We start from the raw sequence: 18515 nt of genomic DNA on the forward strand, positions 1-18515 counted from the left end.
TAGCTATTATATAATTCATTAAATCCCAAATTTATTTTTGTTAATATAATTCATTAAAATAGAAACTGTTAATATAATTCCTTTCGAAGACTAGAGGAGAAAAGCAGATAATCTCCAAAGATGCCAAAAAAGCCGTTGATAATATTCAATTCTCACTTTAATAAAAATTCTAGAAACAAAGATATAAAAGTCCACGTTCTCTCTCCTTCAGTCTACTTGTCGGGTTCATCATCCATTATTACCCCACATGAAAGCTAACTTCTTTTTCCTTGCTCCTCCATTTGCTAGCTGTGCAGCCTTTGACAAGTTACTTAACCACTCTGTGCTGATTTCCTATGTGTAAAATAAGAGTACCTACCTTATGTTGTAATGATCAAGTCCTCAATACATTATTCTTAATCACTTTTTAATTGCAAGAATTTGGTCATTAAACATCCCTTTGACTGGATTGCGAGCACCTTGACAGCAGGGACTAACAGTGGAACTTAAGGAATGTTTGTTGAATCCTGATGCAAGCTTTCTCACCTTCCTGTGTTCTCTCATTGCTTCCTCATCCTGTCCAGCCGTCCGTCCACCCGTCGCAAGCCTAACCCCAGTCAATAACCACTGTTTACAACACTTTCTTTGTACCCTTCTTATAGTGCTTATTACATTGTTTTGAATACTAAATGAATATATAGTGCGTCGTTGTGTTTAACATTTAGGACATAACCACTCATAATGTTACAGTTAAAAAAATAGTTTTGTGCATTCCTCTAGGGCCGAACTGTGCCGTACTTCTGGTTTCACTGTATAGTGTCTACAAAGCACAGTGTCAAAGACACAGCTCGGGATGAGAACTGGGCTAAGGCGCGCCCCGCACTCCCCAAACCCTATTATTCACGGCCCGGAGAGGTGCGGGCTCCGAAGGTGTGGAGAGCGAAACACGCAGAGCAGTGATTCCACTCATCAGTCACACAGTAAGGCGGGACAGCCCCATCTCGCAGTTTTTCATTATTCAACACAGAGCCCAACGCGCACGCAACAGATCCGCGCGCAGGGCTGTTTGGGGGCGCTTGGGGCGCACAGTCTGGGGCAGGCGGAACCTCAGTCCTCAGCCCCGCGTTTCCCGCGACTCCGCTCTCACCGCTACACTACCACACAAACGGCCTCCTTCCCCCACCCCCGGGGGCCCATCCCGGTGGCGGGCTCCGGAGCTCGGGACTGCTAATTTCAGCGAAACGATTAAAAGACGCCCCTACAGCTGACGGCACTTTCTCTCCCCCGGCAGGGAAGGACGTCCAGCGTAGCGTCGCCCACGCTTCCCCGCCGGCGCAGAGCAGGCCTCACAGAAGCGCACGCCGCTGGCACGCACGCCGCCCCGCCCCCACGTCCCAGCGCCAGCCGCGCCCCGCGCTTGCACGCATCCCGGCCTCACTGCCCCTCGACTCTTGTTCCGTTGGAGGGGCCTGAGGCGAGCTTGAGCGCGCTTTTGGCCGGAGGGAAGCCGGAGGAGACCGGGTCGACTGGGCAGAGCGGCAGAGGGTCGAGGAGCCTGCTCTGCACGCCCAGGGAGTAGAAGTGGGCAGGGAGCAGGGTCACGTGAGGGAGCACGCCGCGACTGAGCTTGGGTCCGACTGGAGCTCAGGCTCGCGACCCAGACTGGTGGGCCAGGCCTCCAAGCCGGCCTTACACCCAATCCAAGGAGGACAGACCGGACACAGAGGGACGGAGCGAGCAAGGAGACATGGCCTCATCATTCCTGCCCGCGGGGGCGATCACCGGCGACAGCGGTGGAGAGCTGAGCTCAGGGGACGACTCCGGGGAGGTGGAGTTCCCCCATAGCCCTGAGATCGAGGAGACCAGTTGCCTGGCCGAGCTGTTTGAGAAGGCTGCCGCGCACCTGCAAGGCCTGATTCAGGTGGCCAGCAGGGAGCAGCTCTTGTACCTGTATGCCAGGTACAAACAGGTAAAGTAGCAGGGAGAGGGTGGATGGGGGAGAAAGACACGGAGCCTTCTTCCTCAACAACTGATAGCAAGCATGTATGGTTAATAGCTAGGTGTAATGAAGCTTGTGTATGTGTATTTTGTTTTGGTTTTTTTTGACCATCTGCTGGGGATGAGCATCATCCTGAACGTGGACAAGATGTTTGCTTTCCTAGGAGTGATGTTTATTTAGCTGGACACTGGACATTGTTTTTCTGTTTTTTTCTCTGACTTATTCAGTGATCTTGCATTTTACCAGCCCAAGAACCTTTACAAAATGAAGATAAAATGAGATATATCATTCATTTACTCTTTCCCAGAGGGCCACATGGAAGTAAATACGGTAAAGTTAATAAAACTATATAGAGATCCAAAAAGATAATAGGATTGTAATAATGTGATGCAGGGCTGGGCGTGGTTGCTCACGGCTGTAATCCCAGCACTTTGGGAGGCCGAGGCGGGAGGATCACCTGAGGTCGGGAGTTGGAGACCAGCCTGACCAACATGGAGAAACCCCGTCTCTACTAAGTTAGCCGGGCGTGGTGGCGCATGCCTGTAATCCCAGCTACTCGGGAGGCTGAGGAGGCGGAGGTTGCGGTGAGCGAAGATTGTGCGCCATTGCACTCCAGCCTGGGCAACAAGAGCGAAGAAACTCCACCTCAAATAATAATAATAATAATGTGATGCGATGCAAAATGCAGTATTACAACTTTTATTGTGATTTTTATAAAATCCTAAATATCTCTGATGTATGTTTTCGTTGAGTATGTCTTCCTTTCTGTTTGATACAATCTAAAAATTTTAGAGCTATGAACACCAGAGGAAATAATGCCCTTCTTTTACAGTAAAGGAAACTGAAGGCCATAGAGAGTAGGCACCTTTCCTAGGGTCATACAAATACATCAGTCAGAACTGGATTGTAGCTCCTGACTCAGTCTAAGGCTGTGAACTTTACCTGGAAATAGGGAGGTGTATAGACACGTTTAATTTATAATTCAGGGTGACATTGGTTGATACCAGAAGGAAAATAATTGCTTTATCATAAGCAACATATATTTGTTCAGCAGCTTTTATGTGCAAGACACTTGGGTATAATGCCTACAGAGAATGCAGAGAAGCAAAAACATCATGACACTCACTTTTTTTTTTACAGAGGGTCTGGGTTTCACCACATTTCCCAGGCTGGTCTTGAACTCCTGAGCTCAGGCGATCCACCTGCCCAAAGTGCTGGGATTACAGGCATGAGCCACTGCACCTGGCTGACACTTTTTTTTTTTTTTTTTTTTGAGATGGAGTTTTGCTCCTGTTGCCCAGGCTGGAGTGCAGTGGCTGGATCTTAGCTCACTGCAACCTCTACCTCCCCGGTTCAAGCGATTGTCCTGTCCCAGCCTCCCGAGTAGCTGGGATTACAGGTGCCTGCTGCCATGCCCGACTAATTTCTTGTATTTTTAGAAGAGACGGGGTTTCATCATGTTCGCCAGGCTGTTCTTGAACTCCTGACCTTAGGTGATCTGCCTGCCTTGGCCTCCCAAAGTGCTGGGATTACAGGTGTGAGCCACCACGCCCCGCCAACATTTGCTTTAAGAGACTTAAAGTACTTGAGGAGTCTAGGTTTGAACATACCTGAAAAATTGCTGACAAGAGTTAAATAACAGTTCAGGAAAATTACAGCTCTTTGAAACACTAGAGGAAAGGAAATTCTGGATAATAGCCTATTTTGTTTTATTAAAAATGTGTAACCTTTTTTTCTTTTTGCCTCTTGACATAGTTACATATTTTCCCCTGTATTTGTTAAAGGAAAAATAAGTTGGGGGAGAGGCCCTGCTGTGTTCTTTTTGTTGTTGTTTTTTTTTAACTAAAAAAGTTTTTTTAGAGACAGGATCTTGTTTCGTTGCTCAGGCTGGAGGGCAGTTACACACTCATAGCTCACTGCAGCCTTGAAGCTTCTGGCTTCAAGCGATCCTCCTGCGTACGCCTCCTGAAGTACTGTTATTACAGACATGATCCCGCATGCCCAGCCCCACTGTGTTCTTAAACTGGATGTACTGAGTAAAAATGAACCTTGTTTTGAAGGTTGATGGTCATTATTATGAATATCAGTTAATGTGACCTGAGAGAGAAAGCTGTAGGAACAAATGGTATAAATTATAGTGTTGAATGAAAATTACCTCCAAATTGGCCTTGGAATTAGCTTTCTTGGAAAAGTTGTAGATATCTGTTTTCTCTTTGGTCATTTGTTATACTTTGTCCTAATAACATTAGAGTGAAACTTTTGATTATTTAACAAATATTTACTGAGAATCATATTTTAGGACCTGTAATATGTCTGATGATTCTCTGGGCAGTATGAGACTGATTTTCCCCAAATTCCCTAGAAAATATTATTTTTCGTTCTAGGACATATCTTTATTTATTGATATTGGTGTCATTATTAAATACTATATTTCTAAGTCATCAGTGAACTGTAGTCACCTATTGACTTGGGAACCATTTTGTCTCAGGCATACTCACTTCATCCAGATAAGATGAAGGAGGGATGTCCCTCATCCTTTCAAGAACTTGACTTTATGGTGTTTAGAGATATTCTGTATCTGAAAATAAAATTCTGCATTGTTAGAGAATAATATGCTTACTTATATATGACACTGGGCCACAGTTTTCATCAATCTCCTAAATATTTTTGACAAAATTGTGAGATAGTGTTAAGAATAGCATCTTTGATAGAATAATAAAGTTGGAAGTCCAATATCATTTCTGCATATTGGATCAAAATTTATAAAATAACGTTTTGTATTCAGAATAGCACGCTATTTTGTAGGCTGGATGAGGTTGTTGGCAGGAAGATAATAAAAATAAGCTGAAATATGAACCTTATTTTCTCAGGGAGAACTCTAAACTTAGCATCATAGCTTTATTAGTCTCAGATAAGCCTATGGCTTCAAAATAATCTTTTAATAAAGTTTCAACAAAATCAAATGAATGAACAATTTTTTGGTCCTTCTTTACATCAGCCTACACTCTCCCTCCTAAAGATAGCTAATTGACAGCTGTGAAAACTGGAGAGTAATGAAAATTTGTGAATTCCTGTTGACTTCATAAGATACTGTTTAATAATACTTTTTTTTTTTTTTTTGAGACAGTTTTGCTCTGTCATCCAGGCTGGAATGCAGTGGCATAATCTGGGCTCACTGCAACCTCCGCCTCCTAGGTTCAAGCGATTCTCTTGCCTCAGCTTCCCGAGTAGCTGTGATTACAGGTGTCTGCCACCGCACCTGACTAATTTTTGTATTTTTAGTAGAGATGGGGTTTCACCATGTTGGCCATGGTTGACCAGGCTGGTCTCCTGATCTCAGGTGATCCACCTGCCTTGGCCTCCCAAAGTGCTGGGATTACAGGCATGAGCCACCGTGCCTTAATACTACTTTATTAAATATTAACCCTTGAGTCAAGTCTTACATTTTTGTGTGATGAGATGGGAAGTACACACAAAGTACTTCTGCTGCATACTGAATTAACTATTTTGAGGAAAAGCACTTGTGTAATTTCTGAGTCGCAAAATGAACTATATTCTTTTCCATTTTTACTTAACAGAACAACTCACAGATAATTATACCTACTCAAATTTGGGTATTTGGCAGGTAGTTTCTTAAAAATGAACGAAATAAGCCTGTCACTTCAAGGAAAACAACTCAAAGTGTTTGTTGCCAGTAATAACATTTGAACCTTCAAGTGAAAATGAGAAATTTGGAAAATCTGTATCTGCCACCATGAGCTTGACAGCTTACCAGTACTTAAAAACTTTTTTTGATGAGATAAGTGGTGACAGTCATGAATGTGAACGTTTGCTATTATATCATGAAATGTGTCAACATTTGAAAAGTCTGTGTAACTCAGTAAACCATATTTTCTAAATATTTCATGGAATGATGTTACAAATTATGTGTTGGTAAAAGATGCCTTTCAAAGTGCAAGTCAGACCAATGGATTTCAGTGTTAACAGTATGAAAAATTCATTGATATGAGTTCAGATTCCTCGTTGCAACTGACCTTAAACTACCATCTGTTAGGTTTTGGCATAGTATCAAAGAAGAATATCTACAATTATCTGAAAATGCTGCTAAAATACTTCTCTCTTTTTCTAACAACATTTCTGCGTGAAGCCGAATTTTCTTCATATACTTCAACCAAAACAACATATTGCAGTAGACTGGATGCAGCATTAGATATGCAAATGCAACTGGCTTCTACTAAGCGAGACATTAAAAAAATTAAAAAATATAAAACAGTGCTACTTTTCTCACTAATTTTTTTAGAATATGTAGTTATTTTGCATGAAATGTTATTTATGTTAACATCTAATGGGTTTATTATTTTTAAATGAATACACATTTTTTAAATGTCCCAGTTTTAATTTCTAATGTGGTAAATATCGATAGATATAACCCATATAAATGATGGCTCTTTAGGATCCTTAATTTCTGAGAGTATAAAGGGATTACAAGACTAAAAAATTTGAAAACTGCTGCCCTAAGTTCCTTTTTCATGGTCAGAGGTGGCTTACCATCACCACATGTATATCCTATCCAGAGCAAAGGGAAAGGGGAAGACAAGCTCCTTTTCTTTTTAAGAAAGGTATTTGTATCACTCTTCCACACATCCAGTCCCCAGAACCTAGGCAGAAGTTGGATGGCCATGTATAATGTTTAGCCGGATGATCATGTGTCCAGCTGAGACTTCTGTTACTATAGGAGAAATGGAGAACTATTGGCATTTGTTTCTGCCACTGGATAGTGTCTGGATAAAAAACAAAAATAGTTATAATTGTTATTTTTATGTCTTAAAGTTTGTATAATTTATCTCATATATTATTTCTAACAGTCTGGTAGTTCATGTGATTTTAGAGAGTCCAGAATTGAAGCCCAGACTCTATTTAGCATTTAAGAGAGAATGATGTAGTAAAGGGATATTGAGCTTTGGAGTCAAACACTCTTTGATTTAAATCCGGACTACTAATTCAGGATATACTAATGTGTGAACTGAGACAACCCTCCTGAGCTTCTCTCTTCATTTATAAAATGAGTTTGTGATGGCATACCTAGCAGGATTTTTTTTTTTTTGGCCCATTTGAGATAAAATATGTGAAGTGTTTGGTCTATCGTGATTGTTCAAGAAATGTGGCTCCTTCTTTTTCACCCTTTCTTCTCTCTATTCCATCATAACAGGGCTGCTTCTATGTAAGTATACATTTTAATAACAGCATAGGGCCATGCAATTAATCGCTAAGCAAATGATAGAGGTGGTAATTGTTATGAATTCAGAGGTAGATGAGATCATTGTAGACTGAAAGGGTTCTTAGAATCTGAAATTTGAGTAGAACTGGAAGGTCGTGCAGCATCTTGAAAAGCTGAGGAAAGAAAAGGCATTTCAGGTGAGTGGAGTAACAAGCAAAACCCTGAACTAGGAATACCTAAGGCAGTCAGTAGATCATTCTGGTTAGATGAAGGCATCAGTTAGAGTAATGGGAAACAGTGGGAAAATCCCTGAGAAGTAGATAGGTTCTGTGGATGAGTTAAGAACAGTTACAGGCTCTATTCTAATAGAAAGATGAGACTTTACACAAAACTTTCTAAACACATGGTAGAAAAAGTGAAAAGTACCATAAAAGATATATAGAGTAAATGCTCTAAGAGTTCATAAGGGAGGAAGATGACTTCTGGCAGTGGGAATCAGGGCCTGTATAGTGAATTCTGCACTTGTGTGAATTTCATTTATGCTTATTCTCTATGAAAATTTCACTGTGCAGTTTAACTACAAATGTCATTTGAGGATTAAAATTAAGTATTGACCTCAAACAAAAGATGATAATACTATCGTAGAAAAACAGAATTGTGTTTTTGAGAACCCCTGAAATTTTTTGCATGGCTTTTGGCATCCAAATTTATATTGATGAATTTCATAATAGGGCACTTTAAAAGTAGTACACTGTTTTCCCTGGAATTTTGGAGAGTTAAAATGCTAATAGAGTTATGAGAATCAGCATGAAGAAACAGTGTTATGAATTCTGATAAATTATGAATTCTAAACCTTATTAATTTCATATTAAAAATTCTTTTACTTTATACATGGTAATAAAGAGTATATAATCTATATTGATAACTTGTCTTATATATAGTCTACTAACTTCGAAATGCAACCGTTTATCACAGTTTTTCTGTATTACAGTATTAGATAATAGTTGTTTTATGCAGTAAGCCAAAGTAGGCTGTATGTAATGTTTGATTCTGTTTGGTTGTTTTTGTTTGCTTTGGCAAAGAATGTTAAATTTTGCTATTCCATATAGATGCAAATATTTTCCAACCTATGGTTACTGAATATACATAATACATTTGAAAAGGAAAAGTTTCCCAGACATTTCTTTGAAAAATAAGTTCTTGATTTTCCTTCCCTCATTTAGGTCAAAGTTGGAAATTGTAATACTCCTAAACCAAGCTTCTTTGATTTTGAAGGAAAGCAAAAATGGTAAGAAATTCTTGGAATCTTTAATGAGGTTGTTGGAAATGGCTTAGGTGTTTAGGAATTAGAAAGCAGTGAGCTGATTAAAGAATTATTTTTATATTAATCTCTCTCTCTGCTGTAGATTGTACTAATGACAGGCAATTGGGAGAGATTAAAGAAATCTACTTTTAGCTCAGTCTCCTGAAGGATTCTTATGCTAGCATGTTGGAATATAAGTGGTTCACAACAGACATACATGCCTTACATTTTAATACCATGAGAGCTGTTGCTTGAGATTTTCCTTTCCTGTCATTCAGCCCCTGATGGATCACCACTTCTCCCCTCTGGAGGGATTTTTGGAAGAAGGCCAGAATGATGGGAAGGGCAGAAGAGCAGGATAAATCCCCATTTTTCACCCATCTTCCTTGTCCCAGTTTTATCTCCCTGTCTCTTGCTACTTACTCTTGTGTTCCTTGCCCCACCCATGCCACAGTAAATAACTGCTTATAGTACTCTTGGGAAGAAGGGAAAAATTCAGTGAAAAGCCAAAACCAGATACTAACTTCTCTTTTTCTCTGAATATATAAAAAAAAGAGTATACTTTTGCAAACTTTTTAAACTTAGAATTCAGAAGTTCCCCCTTGTCATTTATGAGACCTTATCTTCTCTTACCTTGTCTAAGTGAAAGAAGAGAAATTGCATACAACTGGGAATCTTAGTTATAGAAGGGAAGGCTTTGGAGCATCAGCCCTGGAATTAAAAGAAGGTTAGAAGGTAGAGTTAGAAAAGAAAAAAGGTAAAATATCGTTATAGAGAGAGGAAGTGATAAAATGTGGGTTCTTACTTTACATTCTAGAGCAGTCCCACATAAAATCTGGTCCCCTGGATACATTTCCTGCCTGCCAACCGTTTGTTACCCAACTGTTAGGAGATACAGAGCTTGAACCCAGATATAAATCACGTATGTCACTAACCACACTGTTTAGTTCAGCTGATATTTTTTTGTATAGGACAGTCTCAGTGAAGGAAGCAGTGCATTGATTATATTCTTGCACAAGTTTTTTGGTTGATGATAACCAGCCAACACATTATTACTGTTCTAAAGAATACCTGATGTTAACGTTGACTCTGAGTTTTTTGTTATAATTTATGAAATTTTATACCTTTATTTTTTTCTGTGCTTTGCCTGTTTCTCCATTGTTTTTAGCAATTAAAAAATTTAGATTTTATAGCCACCATAATAATAGTTTATGCAAGAACATCAACGAATGATTAAATATTAGATGACAAAATATTGGGGAACTGTTAGAGAAAAACTATTGAGGAAAATTGTTAAAATGCTAGGTGAAAAACTACTGGGGAGCAAAACCGTGGGTTATACAGGCTGACCCACCATTTACTTTTTAATTATGAGAGAGAAACCTGACAGTTACTGCCGTTACCAAACCATGAATCTTATTGATGATGGGACAGACTGACATCACGTGCCCCCAGTGTGATGCATTGAAAAGGGCATGTCACCTATATATTACTCTGCTGAAATAATTTAACCCAATTCTAATCATGATTAATCATTTTTGGCAAGAACACTGTAGGTAAGGAAACAATTAGACAAATTCAAATTGAGGGATATGTTATAAAACAGTTGGACTCTTAAAAAATACCAACGATGTGGAAGACAAAAACGCTGAAGATACATGAAACTCAATGCTGTGTGTGGATCTTGATTGGTTCCTGGTGTGGGAGAAGAAAGCCATAAAGGACATTATTGGGACAATCAGGAAAATCTGAATGTATAGCCTCTATATTGTATAATAGTAATTGATGATAAATTTCCTGAGTTTGTGTAAGCTGATCTATTTAGGGATGAAGTGTTATGATGCATATAAGTAATTCTTAAGGAATTCAGTGAAAATAAATTTAGAAAACCTCAGAAAGATGTTATATTCATCATAGAAGCAGGAAGGTAGTGAAAAAATGTGGGATTGAGTTCTGTTTGACAGCAAATCAGGGAAATCGAGAAACACTGGTTGGAATTTAGAAAGAATTGGCAGGGAAAAACCAAGAAGAAGGCCTGTCTGTTGGGGGGGCAGGGGGGTAGATGACCCAAAAGGAAGCTCAGGACTAAAATGTTGCTTTTGCCATTTATATTGTAGGAAGTCCCTAACTTACTCATTAGTATTCTTTAGTTGCTGTTGTTTTTTGTTTGTTTGTTTTTTTGTTTTTTTTGAGACAGAATTTTGCTCTGTTGCCCAGGCTGGAGTGTGGTGGTGCCATCTCAGCTTACTGCAACCTCTGCCTCCCAGGTTCAAGCAATTCTCCTGCCTCGGCCTCCAGAGTAGCTGGACTACATACAGGCGCACACCACCACGCCTGGCTAATTTTTCTATCTTTAGTAGAGATGGGGTTTCACCATGTTGGCCAGGCTGGTCTCAAACTCTTGACCTCAGGTGGTCCACCTGCCTCAGCCTCCCAAAGTGCTGGGATTACAGGCATGAGCCACCAAGCCTGGCCAGTATTCTTATTTCTGCCCTCACCATCCCTTACTTTGGAAGTCCCAGACTAAGTCCCCAGGATCAGTTACTAGAAGCTTATAGATGAGATAACAGCAGAAAGGGAAGGTGGATTTCTTGTATCTTAGTAACAAGTTTGATGCATTTTCCTTGGGAATATTGTTTTTTATGTGATGATTAGTTTCTGTACGACCAAAATGCCATAAGCACAGTTAATTTATGAGAATAATCTCTATTAGTCTGTAGATCATACATCCTCAATAGGGGTGAAATTTTCTTTGAGGAAATTATAAAATCTTAGATTACAGTGGTTTGTGGTCTTTCAAAATTTAATAGCTATGCATTGTATCTGTGTTTTTAAAATTTCACGGGGAGGACGATTAGGAAAAAAAATGTCTGAAAAGGCTGCTTAGGTAGGGCAATAAGGTCTGTATAGCTCTAGACCAATGTAAATGCAAAAAGACAGAGCTTCTCTATCCATAGCTTATTATCTCTATATTCAGAGACCCTTGAAATGTGCATACAATTTTTTTAATAATAAGAAAAATGCTGTCTGTGTTATTTGCATAATGACAGGCGATTTTGGATATTCCATATTGTAGGGAAGCATGGAAAGCACTTGGTGATTCAAGCCCCAGCCAAGCAATGCAGGAATATATCGCAGTAGTTAAAAAACTAGATCCAGGTTGGAATCCTCAGGTAAGACTTAATGATTATAAATAATACTTTCCAAAAACTTATGATCCTTCTCTGAAATAAATGTCTAAAACTAAGCTTAAAGTAACATGCTTAAAGTTTTACTTTCTTGAAATATTTTAAAGTTATTGTAATATTTATCTAATAAAATAATTGCTGGCCAGGTGTGGTGGCTCATACCTGTAATCCCAGCACTCTGGGAGGCCAAGCCAGGTGGTTCACCTGAGGTAAGAGTTCAAGACCGGCCTGGCCAGCATGGTGAAATCTCATCTCTACTAAAAATACAAAAATTAGCTGGACGTGGTGGTACACACCTGTAATCCCAGCTACTCAGGAAGCTGAGGCAGGAGAATCAATTGAACCTGGGAGGCTGAGGCTGCAGTGAGCCAAAATCAGGCCACTGCACTCCCGCCTGGGTGACAGTGTGAGACTCCATCTCAGAAAAATAAAAAAAATTAATAATAATTACTTAAATAGTAATATAACCAGCTACTGATGCTGAGAACTTCTCTGAGTTGCAGAGTTTTTGAAAGCAGAAAAATTTGAATTACATAAGAATTGGAAAGAGTTTAACTTGAGATTATCATGCTGGAAAAAAGGTTACTCTTGGATTTCGTTTTTATGATCACCTTTTATGCAAGGGCAAAATGCTTATTAGGGATAAAAGATGAATAAGACATGATTTCTGCCATTATGTAGTTTAAAGTGTAATAGAGAAGATAAAACATATCAAAATATATATCTTTAATAGTATAAAACAATAATAATGTAAATGCTAGGGAATCCAGCAGGAAAAGGGATTGCTTTGGACTTTGGAAGCATTGGATATTGTTCACTTAAATATACCCTGTTTTTCTCATATACTTATTGGAGAACATCTAGAAAGAATTTAATAAAGGTGAGGTTACTATTTAAGAATATTGTTAAATGATTAACAGGTATTTCAGTGAGATAGAGGTTGCATTGTACCACGTAAAAAATGCAAATTGAATTTTTTTCAATAAAAATATTAAGGCCAAACATTTTAGCAGTTAATGAATTAAACAATTTTCAATGTTTTTGTAATAATTACATAATTTCATGGGTACATAGTTGTTACTGGTATGAAGGAATTTGTTCCATTAATCATGGAATCTTAAAAATCTCAGACGTTAGGAACTTTAAAAGATTATATATTATGACATATTAAAAATGTATCTTAAGAGTACAAAGTGGGAGAGATAACCAACTTTGGATATCTTTAATGATATGACTGCCTTTTAGAAGTCATTGAAAAATGTCCTTTTTTTTTTTTTTTTTTTTTTATATGAGACAGAGTCTCACTCTATCACTCAGACTGGAGCACAGTAGTAGGATCTTGGCTTAATGTAACCTCCACCTCCCAGGTTCAAGTGATTCTCCCACTTCAGCCTCTGGGACTATAGGTGCACACCACTACACCTGGCTAATTTTTAAATTTTTTTTCTTTTTTCTTTTTTTTTTTTTTTTTGAGACAGAGTCTCACTCTGTCGCCCAGGCTGGAGTGCAGTGGCGCAATCTCGGCTCACTATAAGCTCTGCCTCCTGGGTTCATGCCATTCTCCTGCCTCAGCCTCCTGAGTAGCTGGGACTACAGGCGTCCACCACCACACCCGGTTAATTTTTTTATTTTTATTTTTATCTTTAGTAGAGACGGGGTTTCACCGTGTTAGCCAAGTTGGTCTCGATCTCCTGACCTCGTGATCTGCCCGCCTCGGCCTCCCAAAGTGCTGGGATTACAGGGGTGAGCCACTGCGCCTGGCCTCTTTTTTTTTTTTAAGTAGAGATAGGGTTTTGCCATGTTGGCCAGGCTGATCTTGAACTCCTGATCTCATGTGATCCACCCGCTTCGGCCTCCCAAAGTGCTGGGATTATAGGCATGAGAAATTTCCTTATGTTTCTGATGTGCATGAGTCTTCATTTTCAGAAATTTTCTATTTTATTATCTTTTATAAGACACCAAATATGCATACAAATATGTTTCTCAAGGTTCTGAGGGCTTAAAATCTGAAAATCAGTGCTCAAAACAGGTGCTCCCTGAGCTGAACTCAGCCTGAACAACTGTTGCACAATGTTTAGAAATGAAACAAAACTTGAATGTGAGTGCCTTTAGGCAGAGTATTTTTCAGGTCCAGTCACTGTGTTCTCATCCTTCCCTGTTGATTTATACTACACTATTGGTGATGCTTGGCCTATGAAGGCATTTTAGTTTATAAATTCTGATAAAAGAATTTATGATTTCTTACCTTCAGTACTTCAGTAAAATTTTGTTAACTATTACTCTTAAAATGCTTGCAGGCCAAGCGCAGTGGCTCACGCCTGTAATCCCAACACTTTGGGAGGCTGAGGCGGGTGGATCACCTGAGGTCAGGAGTTTGAGACCAGCCTGACCAACATGGTGAAACCCCGTCTCTACTAAAAAATGCAAAAATTAGCCAGCAATGGTGGCAAGTGCCTGTAGTCCCAGCTATGCGGGAGCCTGGGGCAGGAGAATCGCTTGAACCCGGGAGGCAGAGGTTGCAGTGAGCCGAGGTTGTGCCATTGCACTCCAGCCTGGGCGACAGAGCAAGACTCCATCTCAAAAAAAAAAAAAGACTTGCAGATTCCAAACAGGTGTTGAGGATGCTTTTTAAAAATGTTTAAATCTAACCTATTGAACATACACTTGAGTAAACCAAGCAGAACCAAAGGCACTTTCATATTCTTTAATTAATTATTTAATACATTAAATAATAAACTTAAAAAAATTAATATATTTAATACATTAAATAACATTAAAAGAATATATAACATACTATTCTAAAAGTATTTTAACATTGGAATCCAGTTGTAAGGAGGAATTTTATTTTTTATTTACATTTTAGTTTTTAGTTTAAACACTGAGCTGGTCCCCTTTGACTCATGGCTTTTTTTTTTTGTCTTTACTTTTAAACTGTTAGGAGGCAGATCATAACCTCCATCTCAGAAGAGATTTGGCATTTAGTTCATTATCTTTTAGGTTAAATAATAATTTTCTTTTGATATTCTAAAAAATAAAATAAAATAAGAACAACACTCATTCTGAATGTGCTGAGTTTTTTTTTATTTTTTTGAGATGGAGTCTCTCTCTGTCACCCAGGCTGGAGTGCGGTGGCACAATCTCAGCTTACTGCACCCTCCGCCTCCCAGGTTCAAACAATTCTTCTGCCTCAGCCTCCTGAATAGCTAGCATGAGCCACTGCACCTGGCCTGAATGTGCTGAGTTCTTTACATGTATTGTCTTTTGATATCTTCACAAAAAGTCTTCACAGTTAGAAACTACTATAATCTGCATTTCAAAAACGAGGAAATTCAGACACAGACAGATTTAGTAACTTGCCTAAAATTAGCCAGCTAAGGCCAGGTGTGGTGGCTCACTCCTATAATTCCTATAATTTGGGAGGCTGAGGCAGGAGGATCACTTGAGGCCAGGAGTTTGAGAGCAGCCTGGGCAACAAAGCAAGACCCCATCTCTATTTTTAAAAAAAAAAACAAAAAAATTAGCCAGGCACGGTGGTGTGCCCTGTAGTCTCAGCTACCTGGGAGACTGAGGTGGGAGAATCCATTGAACGTAGGAGTTCAGGGTTGCAGTCAGCTGTGATTGCACCACTGCACTCCAGTCTGGGTGACAGAGTGAGACCCCATCTCAAAAAAAAAAAGCCAACTAACAAAAGATGGCACTGGATTTAGACCTATATTTATATGAGTCCAGAGCCCTGTTGTTAACCACTCTGCTATCTGTTCTACAGCTGATATTGGAAATATATCTATAAGGTGTAAACTTAAGTGTATGTATACGTGTAAAAAATTCAAGGCAGCTATTTTTGTCAAAGCTCTGTGGTACCTTGAGGTATAAAACAATGCTTTAAAATTCATCTTTAAAAATAACTATGTTTTCTGTTATGTGTTTCATCTTATGTCAAGAATATATTGTTCAATGTCTACTATAATTAAGGCAATTATTTTGCCTTTGTTTTGGGGGGAGGGTAAGTTTTTTTTTGTTTTGTTTTTACAGTTTTGAATAATATAAGGAACTTCTGTAAGGCCTTTATCCAGATTCACTGCTGGTTATATTTGCTTTATCATTCTCTTTCTTTACACATAGACACACATGTATGTAACACACACACACACACACACAACACACACATAAATACATTTTTCCAAATTGTTTGAGATAAGTTGGAGACATCATGTTCCTTTATCACTGGTTCAGGATTTTTTTCCTAAGAAAAAGAACCTTTTCTTATGCAGTGGTCCCTCCTTATCAGGGGATACATTCCAAGACCCCCAGTGAGTACCTGAAACTGTGGCTAGTATTAACCTGATTGCTGTCAGTTGGAAAACATTTCTGTGCACGTCTTCAATCCACAAAGTAAATGTTTTTGTCTTCTATACTGAGTACTTTTGTTGCATTATGGCTGTAATTTTTGTAGTTTAAGGTGTGACAGGAAAACTAGCACAAGTTTTTTTTTTCTTCACAATTTCTTGGGTAGAAGATTTGTTCTTACTATAGACCTTAGTAACCTCAGCATATGATTTTTTTCTTTCCTTAAGTTGAGAACTTTTACCTTTTCACCTAAAGGAAGCAATTTATGGCTTCTCTTTGGCACACTGAATTGCCATTATCACAACTCTTGTACTTTGGGGCCATTATTAAGTAAAATAATGGTTACTTGAACACAAACATGGTACTGCAGCAGTTGACAGTCGATCTGATAACCTTGAACGGAACTAAGTGACTAATGGGCAGGTAGCATATACAGTGCGACTATACTGGCTAGACAAAAGGGTGATTTGTGTTCTAGGCAAGATGGAGTGGGTTGGAGTGGAGGGCGTGAGATGGTGTGAAATTTCATCACACTGCCCAGAATGGTGCACAGTTTAAAACTTAGGAATGGTTTATTTCTCGAATTTTCCATTTAATATTTTGGGTTGGCAGTGGGTAACTGAAATGGTGGAAAGTGAAACTGTGGATAAAGGAGGGCTACTGTATAAGTATACTGTAATGATCAAAATCAGCAATTTTAACATTGATTTAGTATTTTCAAGTCTGTAGTCCATATTCAAATTTATCATTATAATGATAATGTCCTTAATAATGCCCTTCATAATTATTCTTCAAATGCTGATCCATCTTCTAACGCAGGGTCATGCATCGTATTTAGTTGTCATGTATCTTTAGTCTCCTCTAATGGAGCAGTTTCTCAGCCATTTTTTTCCCTTTCTTGCCCATGATACTTTTGCAGATTACAGACCAGTTGTTTGTAGAATGTCCCTTATTTTGGGTTTGCCTGGTGTTTCCTTATAATTAGATTTAGATTATACGTTTTCAGGAAGAATACCACACAATTTCGTCCTCCTCAATGCATCATACCAGGAGGTACATGATATCTGTTTGTCCCAATATTGGGATGTTAACTTTGATCACTTGGGTAAGGTGGTGTCTGCCAGACTTCTCTACTATGAAGTTCCTATTTTTCCCTTTTGTAATTAATGGGAAGTTAATTCCTTTTGTAATTAATTAATGAGTACTTTGTGGGGAAACAGTTTGAGACTATGTAAATATCCTTTTCCTAGTCAGATTTCACCCACTAGTTTTAATATTTGTGAATTATTTTTTAACTCCATAATTTTGTCTTCATTTATTATTTAGCATTCCACTGTAAGGATGGACTTTCCCTTTCTGCTCATTTATTCATTGTTGAGAACTTTCCTCCCATTTATTTATTTATTCGTTGTCAAGAACTGTGAAAGGTCTGAGATTTTACTCTACCTGGAACCTGGTAAGTTAGCCTGTTACTGTTTCTTAGATGCTGGCAGAAAGCATAAGACTCTTGGGTCAGAGCCAAAGGGCTTTATTATCCATGGCATGGCAAACTGTATGAGCTTCATTTGGTTTGCATTGATTTTTTTGTGTCCCTCAAATTCCACAGGGATGACGCAGGTGGTCCTAGCTGGATTCTTACATATGCAGTGTATTGTGCTATAGGGAAGGAGCACTGAGCTATGGGGATTGACCACTTTTTTAGCAAGCCTGATTGTTGTCAGGGGATGGAGATATGTTACCTCATCCCTGAAGATGGCTTCCTGCATACACAATCCTGAGAAATGGCCCAGGTAAAGAATGGTCAGGGCCTGGTCTATTGAACAAGAATGTGTAGGGACACTCGGGGCTCATAGTAGATTGCCTCTCTCAACATTCATGTATTTATATCAGTTTAGACTCATGGATTTTTATTCAGTGGGATATAAAAATCCATTAAAATCATTATTTTTTTTGCTACTGGGAGTACCTTCAAGAAGGCTCCTGTATTTATATTGGTATAAACTCGTGGATTTCTCTTTTATTCAGTGGGGTATAATTCATTAAAAGCATTTATTTGGCCATTTGGAGCTTTTTCAAGATGGCTTCTATGTCCTTTTTGATATATCCCCATCATTGAGCATTTTCTTACTTCTTGGCACAAGACATTTCAAGCAGTGTTAGTTTCCTAGGGCCACTGTAGTAAAGTACCACAGACGAGCACATTGTGGTTTAAAACAACAGAAAATTATTCTCTCACAGTTGTGGAGGTGTTGGAAAGAAGGTGTTAGTAGAGCCATGCTCCCTGTGAAGGTTGTAGAGAAGAATCATTTCTTGCCTCTTCCAGCTTATGGTGGCCCCAGGCATTGTTTGACTTGTGGCAGCCCAGCTCCATTCTTAGCCTCTGTCTTCACATGGCTTTCTTCCCTATGTTTCTATATCCAAATCTCCCTCTCCTTTTTCTGGTAGACACTAGTAATTGAATTTAGGGCCCACCTTAATCCA

At 39.0% G+C, this 18515-nt stretch overlaps 1 protein-coding gene across 1 annotated transcript in view; it reads left to right on the forward strand.

Moving 5' to 3' along the window:
- Window positions 1-982: 982 nt before the first annotated feature.
- ACBD6 (acyl-CoA binding domain containing 6) overlaps window positions 983-18515 on the forward strand; it is a 214518-nt gene continuing 196985 nt past the window's right edge. The window contains exons 1-3 of the mRNA XM_524985.8: window positions 983-1948; window positions 8420-8484; window positions 11576-11672. Of these exons, the coding sequence (XP_524985.1) occupies window positions 1727-1948; window positions 8420-8484; window positions 11576-11672 (384 nt within the window). The 5' untranslated portion in view covers window positions 983-1726. The remainder of the gene's footprint in view (window positions 1949-8419; window positions 8485-11575; window positions 11673-18515) is intronic.

Source organism: Pan troglodytes, chromosome 1 (genome assembly GCF_028858775.2).
Source record: "Pan troglodytes isolate AG18354 chromosome 1, NHGRI_mPanTro3-v2.0_pri, whole genome shotgun sequence".
Lineage (NCBI taxonomy): Eukaryota > Metazoa > Chordata > Mammalia > Primates > Hominidae > Pan > Pan troglodytes.